The sequence below is a fragment of the Dufourea novaeangliae genome, unplaced genomic scaffold (assembly GCF_001272555.1).
Source record: "Dufourea novaeangliae isolate 0120121106 unplaced genomic scaffold, ASM127255v1 scaffold65, whole genome shotgun sequence".
In the NCBI taxonomy this organism is placed as follows: Eukaryota; Metazoa; Arthropoda; class Insecta; order Hymenoptera; family Halictidae; genus Dufourea; species Dufourea novaeangliae.
The window spans coordinates 5,062,311-5,081,329 of record NW_015373961.1 but is presented as its reverse complement, the minus strand read 5'-3'; the positions used below and the strand labels follow the sequence as shown (position 1 = coordinate 5,081,329).

The 19,019-nt window shown below is 38.1% G+C and overlaps 1 protein-coding gene across 1 annotated transcript in view; it reads left to right on the top strand.

The window, feature by feature from the left end:
• LOC107186570 (discoidin domain-containing receptor 2-like) overlaps positions 1 to 19,019 on the top strand; it is a 121,979-nt gene that overhangs the window by 91,305 nt on the left and 11,655 nt on the right. The window contains exons 7-11 of the mRNA XM_015574465.1: positions 4,639 to 4,846; positions 8,224 to 8,319; positions 16,250 to 16,425; positions 16,869 to 17,040; positions 17,947 to 18,209. Coding sequence (XP_015429951.1) covers positions 4,639 to 4,846; positions 8,224 to 8,319; positions 16,250 to 16,425; positions 16,869 to 17,040; positions 17,947 to 18,209 — 915 coding nt within the window. The remainder of the gene's footprint in view (positions 1 to 4,638; positions 4,847 to 8,223; positions 8,320 to 16,249; positions 16,426 to 16,868; positions 17,041 to 17,946; positions 18,210 to 19,019) is intronic.

Sequence of the window (19,019 nt, the reverse complement as noted above, 5' to 3'; positions counted from 1 at the left end):
AATTATTGACTTTACAATTCACAATTAAAATCATTCATTAAAAACAAAAATAGACAATTGAATTAATTGGTTTTATAAGCTTCAACACTCAAAAATACTTTGAACTACATATACAGGGTGGATCACGAAACGTGATCAACTCAGATTATTCTACTGCTGGCTGCTCGATCGAAAAATTTGTTACCTAATGTAACATGATTCAAGGAGAGCATTAAATTGATTGTTTAGGGTCACCTTCAATTTTTTATAGGAAAATCTAACATTTTTTGGAATGAAAAAAATGATTTGTTATGACCGTCTGCGAATTCGTCTTAATATCCGCTAAAAGATGGGCGTAAAAAAGTATAACTATATGTATAAAAAACTGAAGATGAACTTGAAAACTCTGTAAAAAAATAGTTTACAAAAAATTTAGTACAATCATCTTAAAGCTCTCCTTGAATCATGTTATATTAACTAAACAAATCTTCGATCGAACAGCTATCAGTAGAATAATGTAAGTTGACCACCTTTCGTGGTCCACTCTGTATAGATACATACTCTGATTAACCTTAAATGAAATACACCCTTTCCATTAGAAAGAGTATTGAATGCTGAGTAAAAATCTATGTGGGTGTATGGGTCTAACAACGAATAATTACTGAAATATTCTTCAGTAAATAATGATTTAACTTTCGTAAATGTAAAATTCATACAAGACTTATATTGTACGTCATTGTTCATGAACGACGAAATTGACTTTGCCTGATTGTTTACATTGTATCATCGGAAGTGTATCTTAATTTCTCAGACAATCGTTAGATATCTACAATTCAAGCGTCACGTGCAATAAAAATCGTTTAAAGAATAATATCACGGTAACTATTTAATTTTGGACGAATACACTCTAACAGTTTTTTACTCAGAATCCAACACTCTTACCAACTGCAACATCAAATTTTACCCATTACGATGAAAAAACTCAATTTGACCTTCATATCTCGGTAAAAAAAAACGAAATAGCAAGAAACTAATTATTACATTGTACAGTCCATTCCCTGCCATATAACTTGTATTTCAAATGCGTTTTCGTGTAACAAACAGTTCACACGCAATTTAGGTGGCACACTTAGTAGAATCATCCTGTATACACTGAAATGTCAGCGCGCGATACCACCGGATGGATCGCTCCGTATCTCCTTTCATCTGGATGAAAGGCCGTGGCCGTTAAAAGTGACTCGGGCCTTAAGTACCGGTTATTGCTTACACGGTGAGTTGAACGAGTGGTCCCCATCAACTAAACACGCCTATTAAAACGCCCAGCGTCCTTTCTTCGCCTCGCGCGCGCGAAAACCACAATGGCCGACTCGCGTAGACAAGATAACGCATTCTTACATTATTACACGAGGATTAATGTAAATAGTGACTCTAATCAAACGGTATTTTAACCGGTGGTGAAATTAAAACCGTAAACAAACACAGATAGGAACACACAATTCGGGTACTCGTTCACCATCCACGTATGACGCGATTGTAGTTATTGAACACCGAGAGAGAGAGGTATTATGTGTCCGGTAATTAATGTGTACACCGCTCAATTTCCCAATTATCATGCCCTATAACGGGAACACGGACCTTTATAAACAATCGAGCTACCGTTGTTGTTTGCGATGAGAATTTTTGGGGTAACAGTGTGACCACATATAATTATGACTATTATACCTGGTCTATTAACGTATTGCAGATCTATTCGTGCAGTAATTAGTATACAAGGTGCCCTATAACATGTGGAATACATTTCATTGTTAGACGAGTGGCATGAGAACAATGGAGAAAGTTCGTGTAAATAGTTATTGACCATATTCACTGGTATATCGTTTCTCTGATTCCTTTATTACGGATAATGGTCATTACAGTAAACCCTCGATAAGTGTTCACAGGCCCTCCGGCACTGAACATTAAATATTTCATAAACTAATGGTCATAGGCGGCTGAAAGAAATACCACTGGCTTCAGAGTTTCAAGCTCTATCGCTGTCCTGAACCTCATTACAAACTCAGCGTTACACCTGAGCACTTCTCCTTGTCAGTACCAACGAGCCTTGGAACACTCATCGAGGATTTACTGTATTCTGTACCACAACATTCCTCGATCGTTCATAATAACTCCCCTTCAAGCGTCAGAACTCACGATTGCCTTACTATTGTAAGGATGATGTAAAGGTACAGGTAATGTTATAGAACGGTTGATACTCAATGAATGATAGTAATATAAATTATATTTAATATGGAACTACAATAAAAAACGACAAAACAACAACACATCTAAATAATAACACAGAATAACGACAAGCAATTCTGTTCTCTCTTAAGCATTCACACTAACAACACACACCCAAAAATTTGCATCCTCCGCTCTCGAACTGCGCAACTATTCGTAGAAATTCCAATCACCCAATACGTAGCCTGAAGAATCACATGGATCTAAACTGATGTCGTTCGCACTTCTCTTCTGGAAACGTCTCTCGTTTTGAGTACAATTTATACCCACGACCAACCTATATTAAATTCACTCACATACCATAATCTATTCTACATTCGCTTACATGATACACAGCCTATTCAAGCCTTTCGTATTATCAGTCCCATAAAAAAATAGAAAAGAAATTTTCTAAAAATCCAGACACTCATGAAGATGTTGAGACCACGGTTAGTGAATGATGAGGTCATCGAAGTAGATTCCCAAAATTGATTAATATGTATATGTTCTTATTTCTATTTGAATAAACTTCATAAGTTTCAAAATTTGTAATACGTTGAGCTAAATAAGCGGAAGAGCTGCTAAATTTTGATTCTGGACTACTGTGGTCCGTCTCGACTTTAGTTATTATAATTTAACACTAAAACTACCTACAATTTATAGATACATATTTCTGGCAAACCGGTCAAATGACCGATCTGTAAACAAACGTTATATTCTTTGCAATTGAGTGCAGGTAACAGTCAACTTAGTACGGCAATAATAAACAAAATAATAATTTGAAATAAAACATAAATAATAATTCAGGCACTTTCGACCAAAGTCATACCACATTCAAATTACCTTTCATATTCCGGCAAAACACCCTCTTGTCAAATGTCTCACACCCTAAAATTCCATTGAAATATTATTTAAAATAACATATTATTGTATTTCATAATTATTTCCATGCCTGTGATCACGTCGGAAATAACATTATTTGAAGTATTATTTCAAATAACATGTTGTTTTATTTTCTAATCATTTAATATAATTCTTAGAAATAATTGTGAAATTGTTTTTCGAAATTATATCAAGAAGTAGGTCTGAGCTCGGTTTATTGACATTTTTCTGAAGAGTAACATCCCTCTTCCATCTTCCACACCAGTGGAACGATATTAGATGGACTCAAGCAAAAATCTCTCACGGATGAGCTATCTCAGAGCGTGTTCTGTTTAAAGCAAATGGCTGTAAAGATTTCTCAAAATAAAATCTTTTTGTTGCATATTATTTTGAATATCTTTTCTTTGGCCAAATATGAAATACAAAAATAACAAACTAATTCACCATTTGAAATTGCTATTCTTTCAAATGAATCGATAATATTTTTATTTTCAAATAACAATATTGAAAATAATGTTTCGAGATAAATTATTTCAAATAATTATTTCTTATTTTCATGTCAAATGAAATTTGCCCAGAGCTGGCACAGACTACATATATTTCTTAGAAGAACCGGAACAGGAAGAGAGGCAGATATTGAGAAATTGATTGCATGTACAGTAAATGCTCGACGAGTGTTAGAAGACTCTTCGGCACTGACAAGGAGAGGTCCCCAGGTGTACCGCTGGTTTTTTAATGAGGTTTGACACGATGTTAAAGCTTGGAATTCTGAAACCAGTGATATTTGTTTCAGACGCATATGGCCATTAATTTATGAAGTTTTTACTGTTCAGTGCTGAGGAGCTTTCGAACACTCACCCAGAATTGACTATATATTACAGGAAATGTAGTAAAGTCAAATGACGGAAAAGATACCAATGAATGCAGAATTGCGGGATGTTTAAAATAAGTGTGCAGATCTTTACAAATAAGAATTAAAATTTATTATACTAAAATGTATACATATGTACATATAGAATAGAATATAGGAAAAGAAATGTTCAACAGTACAACACACAACTTCTCGCACTCGAACTCCACGCAATACTTCACCAAACCATCCATACAATGTAATGATTAACTGGTTCCACATTACATTTGGATTTTCGTGGTTCTTATTACACTAACTAGAATAAAAATCTCGTGAATTATAAAACAAATTATAGTTATTAGTCGATACTTCTGCGGCGTCTTGGCCCGGTCGTTCGCATGTAAACAAACATCGGTCGATATGCGATTTACACGACAGCTCCGTCACTGCGTGCGTGTCACTCTCGAGACCGCGTGTCCCCACTCCTGACTCTGTCACTATGTGCGTCTCGCTCTCGAGAACGCGTGTCCCCACTCCTGACTCTGTCACTGTGTACATGTCGCTCTCGCGAACGCGTGACTCAGGGACCGTACTCGGAGGGTTAAAACCGATCAGTTGACCGGCCGTGTGGTAGCTTTAGTGTTAACAAATTCACATGTGTGCACCAGGTATTTTCGAAGGCGGACGTCTGGTTCAGTCTCGACGGTGAGATCTACGAGGAGGAGCCGCTGTCTTACTCTTACATACCGGACATCGTTCTGGAGAACGCCCGGAACGTCTCCATAGGTCTGCACGAGCGTCGCGGAAAATTCTTGAAGATCCACCTGTACTTCGCCGCCCGATGGATCATGATCAGCGAAGTGACATTCGACGGAAGTAAGCTTCCCCTCTCTATCTCCCTCGTCTTTCGTGCTCCGTTGACCCTTCATCGATCACCTCTTCCGCCGAGCGGTCTCCAGGCAATAGTCTGATTAATCCTCGAGCTGGTACACTTGTTACTTCTCGCCGCGGAACTTCTCTCGAACACCCTGGTCGACGTAATTAGAGAGTTCTCGTGGGATTCAGACGGTTTATAAAAATCAAGACTTTAGACCGGGCTACGTGGTTACCGCTTGAAGATCGCGATCTCTAGACGGGATCTTGTTAAATCGATAACGAACGAAGCTTTTAATGACAGTCGGATCGTCTTCTTTCTGGTATGCACGGGGGTAACGGGGGCTCGTAACTTTTCCAGGCTCGTCACGTCTTTGTCTCGAGTGTTCTGCACCCTCCCTATCTTTCCAATCTCATCGGGAGATCCTAATGACCGTTTGAATTAACAGGGCTCGATCATCGAACCGCCGTTAGGTCGACGGTCCCTGTGGAAATTCATGGGGTGACGCGGGAAGAAATACGTATACCGAGATGGGAATGAGAATCAGACACTGGGGCCCGTTTAACACGTTGACTGTCACGTCACCCAGATATCGGGTACATTGCAAACAGGACGGAATTATTTAACTCTTTCATTCTCAAATTATTTAATAATTGCGAAGAAAATATTATTTTGTACTTCTCTCTGTATTTTATGGCATATGAAATTATTCGCAAAAACCTTTTAACATTTTGAAAGCGTTTAATGACATTTTTCAATTGTTGCTATTTGGCCTACTTTTTGTACTTTTATCATAGTTACGTTGAATCATTTACTTTAGTAAGTTGTTATACGTAATAAAATTAATTTTTCTAGACATTGAGCAGTAAACCCTGTCGAAATATTTGAAGGGAATTAAGGTTTTATAAGTTTTCATTATATTGCAACACATTGTTATATGTTCAGCATTGTGTTCCTGTGAATGAAAGAAACCGAGAATAATAATATCGTAATTCACCGATAAGCTTTTAAATGCATGTTTAAGGTTATGCCATGCTATCCATATAAGACTTGGAGAAACTAGTATACACTCACAGGTATAAGAAAAATACACAATACTAATATTTTATTTCGTAATTTATAATACGTAACCATACGGCTACAGTGGGAAAGAAAGGATTAAATATCGTTAAAAAATGTTTACATCAATTTCATATCACAGTATAATTTGTGACATAATCAACAGCCTGTATTAACTACACGTATATATTTTCGACGATTTATGATGTAAAAAACGGAATAAAATGTGTCTGGCTACGTACGGCATTTTTCACTGTGGCAGTCTACGTGTTAAGAGGACATTCTGCTTTGCCAGCCGAAAAAGTTAAGCTATCTTTAAGGATTCTTTTCCTCAGCAAACACAATATGTAAGCAAATACATCTTCCTAGTATTTATTGAACTATTTATAAATAATGTAAAAACATTCCAAAAATAATTTTGTTATATTTTCATTTACATTTTTTCTTAGTATAAAAGTTACATCTCAAAAAAGAAAGGCATTTCCATGGTGCGGCTGACTTCTTAACGAAGACTTATCTGAAGCAAAAAATTCAAGAAGATTCTTAATTAGTATGAGTATCACTATCGCAAGGAAGCATAATGAATAACTTATCTTAAAAAATTACAAAACGGCGCGGGTGCAACACAAACATTAAAGAAAAGTACCCCTTTTCGATGATTGTATTACGTAAAAAGTATGATAAATTACAGATATAAACATAGCAGTGCTTCCCATGATAACTGCACTCATACTAATTAAGAATCTTATTGGATTTTTTATTTCAGATGAGTCTGAGCTCAAAAATCACCTGACCGTGGAGATACCCTGTTTTGAAATGTCACTTCCATGCTAAGAAAAGAAATTAAAATATAATAAAGTTATTTTTGGCATTCTTTATATTATTTATAAGTACTTTAATAAATACTAACAAGATGTATTTGATTATATATTGTATTTACTGTTGAAAGCATCCCTAAAGATAGCTTAACTTTATCGGTCGTCAAAGTAAAATGACCCCTCCATCACGATGTGTTTCTCGGACCGCAGGTCAATAATGACCGATGAAAAATATTCGGGCGCGGAAACGAAGCGTGTTTTATTTGATTAACCGAGAGACGATCGCCGAATCGGGAATTCTGAACAGCGTTGTTGCTTTGAACGCGCGAGCCGGATTTATTTGCCCTTTGTTTCGGAACCTCCACCGTTCAAACAAAAAATATTATTTGGTTTCTATTTGGAAATGATCCGCGTAAATTAGCAAATGGATACGGAGCAGATAAATTTGGAGTGATAAAAGAGGGAAAATAATAATAGAATGATTTATATTGCGAGCAATTTAAGAAATTAGAATTCAGCGCTCGTGAATAAAGTATTTTGCAAATAATGTTCAGAGCCAAAGAAGAAACGAATATTATTTATTCGTTATTAATTAATATAGGAATGATATTTTATTTTAATGATAGTGAAATGGAAGATTCGGTTTAACAAGTTTAAATCGGATATTAGGATTGATAAATTCTAATACTAATGGACAGTGGAAATGACCATCGACGTGTCTAAATAGAGGCACTAAATTCAATATTGCTCTCTCCTTGGCCAATAACGTCACATTAAATATACATTACATTCAACCGTATTTAGGGTCTATATAAACTATCATATATCTGCGTCCGTTCCAACTGAACCTAGATTTCACTTTTAGATTTAAACAAAATAACCAATAGTAAATCATTATATTCTTAGAATCCTTCTTCTCTCGTCGGAATAAAAAGGATTGCGATTACAAACAGAGCAGATAAAGTATTTCGAAATTTTAATTCCTTAAATCTTAGTTCGATTAAATTTAAATCGAAGAATTTATCAATTCTGATAATCGATCTAAATTTGTTGAACCGAGTCTTCCATTTCACTACCATAAAAATAAAATATAATTCCTGCATTAATTAATAATGAATAAATAATATTCGTTTCTTCTATGGCTCTGGTACATTATTTGCATAATACTTTATTCACGAGCATTGAATTCAAAATTTATAAATTGCACGCATTATAAATCATTTTATTATTATTTTCCCTCTTTTCTCTCTCCAAATTTATCTCTGTATCCATTTGCTAATTTCTGCAGATGATTTCCAAATAGAAACCAAATAATATTTTTTGTTCGGGCGATGGAGGTCCCGCAACTAGAATTTTAATTAATTTCCTTTCTCGCGACACATAATCTTTCCAATCTACGGGTCGCAGATGTTCGACGGATAAAGGACAAGGCTCTGTTGGCAGACAAATTAAGCAATACCCGACAACTGTTTAGTCACCAAGATACGTTTTCTTCGTTTCAGCCAATCCCTATGAAAATGTCACCGAGGAGTCCGCGTCCGAGTTCAGCAACCGAGAAATTCCAATGAACCCCGAGGTGGATCTTAACTTGCAAACAAGTAAGTGACTCGACGGCGACGGCGGCGGCATTTAATTCGTATCAATCTCGAGTTAATTACACCCGGAGCATTCGAAACTTTCCTTATCTTTCTTATCTGTCGCGGTACCCAGGGACACAAGGGAAAGGAAGGGGGGAAGGCTGAACTTAGGTAATCATGAACAACGATTTTGCTCTGCGTTCGTAAACTAATACCTTTGCGAAGTAAAGGAAGAATATCGTAAATCGCTTCCTCGGTATAATTTATATCACTGTAATCATTATATTTTCTCTTGTGTATATAAAATTCATTCCCTTTTTAAACAGTTTAATTTTGTATTGGGTCCTTCAATACTGTAGATACCGTACGTTAGAATAACTTCGACTCAGTCTAGGTAACATTGTCTCAAACTTAAAATATTTTCATTTTTGATTTTGCAACTCCTTTGGAAAAGTCAACTTAATTCCACAATTTGCTGATCTACAAAATTGAAAAAGATCATTTTTTTACTTTGGAACAAAGTTACCCTAATTGAATTAACGTTACCCGAACTTACGATATGTGTTTTATATTGCATGCGTAATAATTTTATTAATCTGTATTATTATTGAGGTTAAGAAGGGTGAATTTATAATCTCCCACTTAATGACTTTTGAGTCTTCAGTTGTTTTTTTATTGGACAGATACAAGGACTAAGAGTAATGGTTCAATTTTTAATCCGCTAACGAGGTTCCATCTCGTTGAAAGTAGACACATACGTTGTAATTACGAAACACTTCAGCAAACATTCGAAACACAAAATTCAAGACGAAATTGAGGAACATGAATATTCTCTAAAGACACGGAACCAGTTAACAAGAATTTCATTTTTATTAATGTAATATGTATCAGGCTCATTACAATCGAAATCGGACCCTTTTTGGAGTAACATTTCGAATTTTGTTGTGACTTGGATATGTTGTAGTCTGTAGTGAGATATAAACGTATCTCGAAGGATTTTTGAAAATTTTAGAAATTGTTGATTTTACAACTGTTTGAAATATAATGTCAAGGTTTATTTAATAAATCGTGACTGTTGAACTAACATACTGATCAAACTGAGCTTTCCGGGTGCTTAGAGTAAAGACATAAGAGTACCTAATTAAAATTACTTCAATTAAGAAAACCTATTTCTTAACCACTTATTTTGCAATTGTTTTAAAGAAATGCCATGTAATAGCGGGGCACTATTTAAAATTTTGAAAAAATGAGGATATAATCCTATTTGTCCTCTTCATGCACAAATTTTCAAAAATATGGAATCTTTAAAATTGCCCATATGAAAATTGACTGAAGTTAATGCTGCGTCAAACCGCAGTTTGTTTGTTCAACAGTTATGATTTATTGAAAAAAACGTTGTCACTATATTTGTAACAGCTGCAAAATCAACAATTTTTAAAATTTCCAAAAATCCTTTGAGATACGTTCATATATCACTAAAAACTACACATATCCAAGTATCAGCAAAATCCGAAATGTTACTCCAAAAAGTGTTCGATTTCGCGTGGAATAACCCATCAGTAAGCTTCTATAGTACATTCGCCACTGAACAGCCATTCCCCGACGTTCCCTCTAATTTGAATTTCGCGCCACAGGGCAACAGCAGACTGGTCCGTTACCGCCGTTCCCCATATCTCGAAACGATCCAATTTTCCTGTTTGCCGATAGCGTGCCGACCAGAAAATTAATTTCCTAATTTCTTCGTCCGATTATACGGCGGAATGGTCCCGCGAACGAGTTCGTCCCACTCCGTTTTGTGAGTACATAAGGCCAGGTCCGACGAAGTAACTTCATTAACAGAACCGGGCCGCCATTCTTTGCCGAGGAGAGTATACGATTAGGAATCACGACGAGGCACGAGGGGGAGGCGGTTGGAACGGGAAAACTTGGATAGTTTATAGTTCACGTAGCAACTTCGTCGTAACGTAAACAATTAGTCGGATTAAGAGTGGTGCTCGTTGGAGGAAGCGAGGAAAAGGGGACAGAAAAGAACTTGCGCCATTCCGGTCGTATTGCTCGATGGAATCGATTTCATCGAATCGAGGGACTGAACCGCGAACAACGGTCTGGTACTGAGAGACTTTTTTGTCGATCGCGCGTAGAGAATTTGTTTCTCCATTGTTTGCAAATATGCTTTCTATTGCGAGTGATTTCTCAATGAGTGAGTTTTCTATTGGGTGGCTTAAAGCTTGTTGGGTTGTTTAGTGTACATTTTTTCATTATTATTACATTGGTTTCTTTAAGGAAAGATCGTTGAAAACTCGATACAGTAAAGTCTCGATAACTGCACGGAAAAATCTCCACGTTAAATACTTCTGCTTCATCCCCATTACTGGAGAGTTTCACACTGGAGGCTCGGCCCCAAAATGCAGTTCATAAAGTGACACAATTTATGAAGTGTAGAAATCGTGTCCCTTTACGATAACTGCTTCAAACGAGTCCTGAATTTCGAATCATGCTCACAATAAGTAGAAACAGATTATAATGAACAGACGCGTTTCAATTGCACAAGTATCCAGCAGACATTCAAATTCAATTATCTCGAAAAGGAAGTAACAAACAAAAAAATTTTAGTTTGTTTTTTCGACTTATTACTGAACGTAGAATCACCTTTCGGATTGCACCACCAGTTCAGAGACATCCTGAGTATAAGAGAATATACGAGTTAATGTACCAAAAAGAAAGCATCAAAGCGACTGGTGCTCCGCAATTGCAAGATCACGAAAACTCCGAATAAATGCTGGTCCAACGGTGTAACGGCTCAAATGGAAAAGACTTAATACAACCGAACAACGGAAGGTATCAAAGGAATGAAAACGGTCGACGGGCAAAGGACAAAGAATCACACAAGTTACAAAAGACACGGTGGCGTGAGTGCGCGTTTCTAATGGACCAAACAACAATAGAATCTCATCTTCCATTCCCTGTGTCAAGATACACGGCGATAAATGTCTCCTCCGGACCCGTCACGACTAAACGGACAGTTTCTCGCTTTTGCGCGCGCACGATTATCCAGTCGAGAAAAATAAAGAAGCACGTCGTAACGAGTGAGCTATATGAAAGCACACAGGCATTTCGATTGTTCCCTGTGTAAAGGGGCGGAAAGATACTACGCGTTAAAGGAACAAAAAAAGTAGCGAAACGGGGGTGAAAAGGAGGAGAAGAAACGGGGGTGGGGCAACGCGTGTGAAAACCCGTACGGTTTTAGACCGCGTGAGTTCGAAAAAGCACATTTTTCTAACTGGAGAACACGCTGGTCCAACAACGGAACCTGGAAAACGCGGAAAGTATTCTGTTCGTATGGAATATTCGACTGAAATTATAACGAGGGCTGGAATTGGACGAGAAACAAGGGAACCAGGAAGGATCAACGAATAAGAGGATGATAATTGGCTGGAGTTTCGTTGCCATTACTATCGTGCTGTTGGAATGTTCTGTAACACGGTGATACTGGAGTCGCGAGAAACCTGAGTGGCGCTCTGTTAAACTTCAGGATGGAAGAAAATGTCGGAGAGAAATGTTACGCTGTTCGTGAAGCTTAATGTAATTACTCGGATTTTTCTTACAGTGGTGGGATATCTTCAACCTCTTAACCCTTTAACGGTGGAATTTTATTTCGGAAATGTGTATCTGCCGACGACGAGTATACTCGTTAAATGCAGAGGAAATGCACCTACGGGAAATTCAAATTATAACAAACTGGCGAATATAGAAGGGTTAGTTTATTTAGATAACCAATAATTTTATTGTTCCAAAATTCATTAATGTAACTAATATTATTAATTGAAGAAAATAGGAAACGTTTACATTCATGAAAACTTTGCACAATTTTATTCCTTTATTCCAATAAAAGAAATATATTTTCCAATTGAGCCGTTTTTTTTAAGTGATATAAGTCCATTTTTGGAAAAAAATGAGTTAATCATAGTTTTCGTGAGACATAAATGTCCTCTTTTTATATTTATAATGACACATCATGATGTACAATATCTTCATAAATTAATTATGAGAAGTTTAACTGTAAAATGTTATCGCAAGGATGTTTTTATTCATATTTTTCATAATTTGTTATTATTGAGAGTAGTATAAGTGCATTTCTAGCTTAAAAAATCGTTGATTTTCTTTAACAATTTTATCGATTATTATTACATAATAAAATTTAACAAATTTCTAATTTTAAAAACATTACTCGAATTTATAAACGTTTGCCAATATTTTGTAGTTGATTTAAACGCGAACCCTTAATCATATCTCAATGTGTGAATATATGGATTTATACCAATTTCAGAAATAACTGTATAAATAAACTGAATTAAAAAAAATAAAATATTTTAGAATTATTAATTTCAGCCATTCTGTACTGAGAGCCCCTGAGGCACACTTCCATTCTATTCTGATGAAGATTAAATATCTTTCGTCTCTTAGTTCACCTTATATCTACTTATTTTTAACTTGAATATCTTGTTGAACAATGTCACCTATTCATCTTGACTACCACAAGACTGAGGATACGATATAAAAGAACCTGTATATTAACATCACGAACGTCACATACATATATTCATACTAACTGAGAGAAATCAATCATACAGTGTATTAATATGAAAACCTGATTCCATACCATTTAAAGAAATAATTTCCTAATACTGCTAAAATTTACATGAACATTAGTTTATTCGAAATGAAAATTTCAACCATTTTCGTACCACCAACAAATCCGCGAATTAGTTCAACTTACGAGCACGGATTTCTCCGCAGAAATTCCCGTGTAATTGGCAATTATACGTTAATTGGTCCACGAGGCACGTCGAATTATTAAAAGAACTCAGAAAATTCGTCTCCGCTGCCGGATATTTCTATCATCACCGCGATCGTCATAAAAACGTCACGCTTCCCACCACCGGTGAATTAACATCTACGTGTACTCCAAACGTGAAACTAAAACGTCCTCGACGGTGAAATACCTTCCGCGTTGGCTTCTTCCTGCAAACCCCAACGCAATAAGATCCACCGTACCTGGTTTTGACATTATTATGCAGAATTTAACCTGATTATCTTCATTTCGCAAAAAATCATTTTCCAACGTTATTTGGAACAGCTCGAAACGAGCGTTCTTTTTCATGGGAGCGGTTCACTTTTCCGCGCGGTACTATCCGCTAAAAGAAAATTAAGGGAACGAAAAGGAATCGAGGTGGAATAAAAAAAACGAAAAGAGGAGGATAATGGAGGAAAAAGTGCAGGTGCTTAATGAGTGGATAAAGAGGGGGGATTAACAAGAGTGCGAGGTAAACGCAGGCCTCAGGGGGCGGCATCGATTTAAAATAAACAGTTAATCGGACGGTCCTGGATAATTAGAAAAGAAAATCGGCCACGGGGAGGGGTGGGTCGTAGATAAAGAGTGACAGAGACGGCTTAATTAGGCGGCGATCCGCTCGGTTGTAATCACGTGTTCTCTCGTACGAATCTCGTCCTACAAATCCTCCCTCGCCAGTCCTGTTTGCTCCAACACCGACTACACCGAGTTTCCCCCAAATCGTTGCAAATAAAACGGAAAACAATTATAGAAATCATTACACAATCGTCATAACAATTACCCTAAGAACAATCACGTTTTTCCCAATTATCAAAACCACCTCATTGCCCGACCTATTCAAGCAAATTAGACTTCCACTACCACTTAATTGAACAGCGACAAGGTTAAATTAACACAAACAGACCACCGTTGGTAATATCTTCATTGAACGCATGAAAAACAGGCGGAAACACACGAACAAATACGGTCCAATAGGAAAGAAAAAGGAACCGACGGAGCGAGATTGAACGTAAAGCAGAAAAGTGTCGGAGAAGCAGGATGGGGTACGGGAACGGAAAGAATTAAAAGCCCCTCCGGCGTGTCCCTGTCCATTTCCCTTTTCGGATCCATGGAAACGAGAAGCGTGATTTAAGAGGTAAATTTTCCGGTTCGGATCGCCGCTGCCCGCGGAACGTCCACGGGGACGATCCCGCGGATTACACTGGAAATTGCGGGGACACGTCGGCGTCGGCTGTGGCCCATTTTACTTTTCCGCTCGAACTCGACCGTCCTGGTGCTTGATCGAAGAAAATCGGTCTCCGGGGCGGACACGTGAGATCTTGATCGCCACGCGAGGCCACTCGGGTCGGGCATATTTATTTCGCCTCGTAAAACCTCGAGGAGGCGTTGTGACGCCGCTTCCGGTTCGAGCGTGCTCGGCCGATAAAACACCGCTCGGCCGATAAAACAGCGACCGGGCCGACATGAAAAATTGGGAGAATGTAACGGCCCATTGTAAAGTCTCGGCTTCTATCGAGCTCTTTGCGTTTCGTCTGTCTTCTGGCGTGCCCCTCTTTATTCTTAACCTGCCCTCCCCCCTCGTGCCACCACTCGTTTCTTTTCCCCACCACCTTTCGTTTTACCTTCGAGGCCGGAACCTCGATTAACCTCTTCACCTGTCCCGATAAAAATGTTACGATTTTTTAAGCGACAGAAAGGGTAAAGAGAAGGCGCACCGTGGGGTGTAGCATTCTTTTTACGAGCAATAAAACCGTTTCCGGTGGAAAAAGATTCGACGACGATTCCCCCGGGTGATCGATCGCGGAACGACGCTTCGAATTGCGACGCTCGACTTTTTACTGTCTTTTTTCTTTCTCTTTCGTAACGACGATGCCCCGAATGCTCCGGGTAACGTGTATTAACATCGACGCGTTTGAGTGGATAGTAAACGACGTGTTAATAGTTCTGGGTGATTTGTCTTTCTGGTGGTACAACCGGGTAGGGAGCGATTTTACTTGACAAAATAAGTCGAAAATACAGAATAGAAGTTTTTCATGTGAGACTTTGTTCATGAGAAAATCGATTTTGAATATTCATCTGAAACGCGTGTATTCCTTATGGTAGTAAGTAGAATCGGAATGTAACGAACAGACAGGCTATACAAGCCCTATTCAATTGCCCGCGTATCAAAGTCGATTTTCTCGACAATAGTCTCGAATGAAAAATTTCATTTGATATTTTCAATTTATTTTTTATCCGGTTGTAACACCAGTTATAATCGAGAGCAACGTTTTTACAGGATCAGAGTAAAGTATGCATCGTGAACGTTGTGTATTTTACTATAGAAATAAGTATACAGTATCAATAAACCTATACAAATGAATGAATAATCTTATTATAAGTTGTAAAATTCAGTATTTGTTTGTAAGAAAATCAGATGTCTATTTTCTATGTTGCCCATGGATTGATTATATATTGTCTGCATTAGCGTGTGTCGTTTTTATCAACTGAAAGGCCAAGAGTTTTAAAATTAACACGTTGACTGCAATGATGGTCAAATATTCCATTTCTAAACAGAAGCATTGAGCATCTCGTAAATATAATTGCTAGTAGGGTAATAATGAAACTAATGAGTAAACTAAAAATTCTAGTAAAATGTAATAGTATTTATGTGTTATTGTTAACATATTAAAATCTCTAGTATTAGAAAAAAAAGTAGTCTAGTAATGAGTGTTCAATCCAACGCGTAGATACTTATGTCGACGATACCAACGACAGGAACAAATGTATTTCGTTATGATATTGTCCTAATAGTGAAAACTGTGGCAGCTAACGCGTTAAACTTCGTAATAATAATCCACGTGCAAAACATCCTTCTGGAGAAAATAATTGTTTCATTCACAAGTCTTTAAATTTCTCTATCTTTATATCGCGATAATGTTTAAAGTACGATATGAAAAAAAGTTTCGTGAAAAATCTGTGCCAATATATAGCATCCTGGATAGAAGATGAGACAGACTCTTATATTTTTTGTCAATCTATTTTTGATTTATGCGAACAAAAACAAAGGTACAGTATGACGGCCGACTGTTTTGCATTAAAGAGAACCTTTTGGCATAGTTACAGCTGCGGGAGAGGGTCAGGAATATTTAGAGGTACTAATAGGTGTTCTGACTGCCATTATCCTACTTCTTCTGCTGGTGTTCGTCATTATTCTACTTCTGAATCGACGGCAAAAACTTCAGAGCTCGCCGACCGTGTTGAAAAATCCATTTGGATTCGCCATAAACATGAAGGTAAAAGCCCGGCTCATAAATATGCCGAAACTTTCCCGGCACGATAAAAAGAATTTTAATTTATCATTAAAAGTTCGGGAACTTCGTCACCCTCGGATCACACGAATTGACGTGGAATCCGTTCCGGAAAATGGAGGCCGCGGTTTTGTTGATAAACCTTTGTTCCACTTCGAGTCGATCCAATTCCTTTACACCACTTACGATGTTATAATTCTATTTATCTTTATTTTTTACTTTTCTACCGTTTTCCAGTAAATCGGGTTTAGATCAAACATTTTTTAACTTTATCAAAAATTTGATTGATAGTTAGATTGACTGAAAAAGTTAGTTTTACAATATTATAAGTGACGGAAAACATTTTGATATACGTATTGACTGTTACAGTGTACCACGTTTTCAGAAATATGTTTTGTTGATTAAAACAAAGGTCTCGGCGTTCACAGGGTCTCCTCTTAAATTTAACGCCCGGGGGAATGCTGACAGAGACGGCCAATCACGTTTCTCCGGACATGCCGGAGGACGGGAGTATGCACGAGTCTTTGACAATGGAACAATTCAATTCACCCCTGGTCAGCCCGCAGTATAAATCTACGTACGCGATAGTCGCCACTTCCGGTGAGTTTTTGATCGTGAAACTCTTCATTTCTTATTTCCAGGGGTGCTGAGGAAATGTATATCCCTCGAACAGTGTAATTTTGGTAGTCGAGCAACTCTGTTGGACAAACAGTTGGACGACCCTTAAACGATCCTTCGGCCGTCAACGATCCTTTGACGACCTAACGCACTTTGGACGACCCTTCGACCATCGACGAACTTTCGACGACCCTTGACGACCCGACGACCGTTTGACGACGCACGATCTTTCGACAACCCTTGAAGATCCAACGACGTCTCGACTACCCTAGACGACCCGACGACCGTTTGACGACCCAACGACCGTCGGCGACACTTTTACCGTCGACAACCCTTGACGATCCAACTACGTCTCGACGACCCTTCACGACCCGACGACCGTTTAACGACCCAACGACCGTCGGCGACACTTTTACCGTCGACAACCCTTCGACGACCCTTTAACCGTCGACGACCTTTCGATGACCCACGATCTTTCGACAACCTTTGACGATCCAACGACGTCTCGACGACCGTTTGACGACCCAACGACCGTCGACGACCCTTCGACGACCTTTCGACGACCCACGATCTTTCGACAACCCTTGACGATCCAACGACGTCTCGACGACCCTTGACGACCCGACGACCGTTTGACGACCCAACGACCGTCGACGACCTTTCGACGACCCACGATCTTTCGACAACCCTTGAAGATCCAACGACGTCTCGACGACCCTTGACGACCGGACGACCGTTTCACGACCCAATCATTGTCGACGACCCTTCGACGATCCATTGAGTGTCAACTACCCTACGTCGATCATTCGACCGTCGACGACACTTCGACCCATTGAAACAAATGAAAACGGGATATGGAGGATTGAGAAAAAATCGATCTTTCAGAAGAATCCCCGAAAGACTTGAAGGACGTGAACCTGTCGGAGGAGAGCGTTCGATTCGATACGAGACCGGAATCGACAGTCGGGCCGCCTAGTTGCTCCTCGTCGCCAACTAACTCCCCGGCGCGTCACTCTCAGCACTACAGGACCCTTCAAAGTTACACCAGTCCAACTGCGAAACTCAATATCGCGGCCACGTCTAATCACCAGCGGGACGTCGATCAGATCCACTCGAAGCGCTGGCACACGGCACCTAAAGAGAAACACAAGGTTAGTTTGCGTGTTCCCCTTGCAACCGCCTAAAGTGCGAAACGTGACTCTGAAGTGAAACCGGAGCCACTGAAACTATGTTTGTTGTCAGTTTGCGTGGGAAAATAACGATCGTTTCATCGAGTGAAAATATTTATTGGTGTAGAACGATTGCTACAATATCTATACTTGAAGTACCTATTTATCGTTGTTTATTACATTTAGCCATTTTTCTGGCTAGTGCCGCATTTCTCTTCAATAAACTACAATAATACTATTATGATAAATTTAAATACGATAGCTGTTACTTTTGCATGTACCTAATAAGTTTTATTGTAAAGAAACATTATTTTTCTCAGTTTCTATCGACATGGCCCAGAGGAGAACTTTCTACTATACAGAAGTTCTGTTGCCCAAAAAAATTATGTTTCTGTGTTTGTCGCATTAAAATGTTTTTTTCTTGCAGGGTTCGTAAGTATTTGTAATTGTAACTGTTTAATATTAATATGGCAGTTACTTTAAATTAAGAATGAAATTTTCATTGTGAAAATGAAATACGAGTTCACCTTTGCCGAAATTAGGATCATTATTTTTTGAAGTACTTCAACGAATAATGTTGGAAGCATAAAGTCACAGATACATAATGATTCGATTTTTCACAGTATAAAATATGCAATTCAATTTACTAAAGTAACGTGTAGCAGTACTAACTGAACTGCTTAATGATTTACCAATTTCATGAAGAACACGGCAATGTAATTACTAAACCGTGCATTATAATCAACTACAAAAAAAATAACAATATACACAGTTAACACAGATTACGAGAGT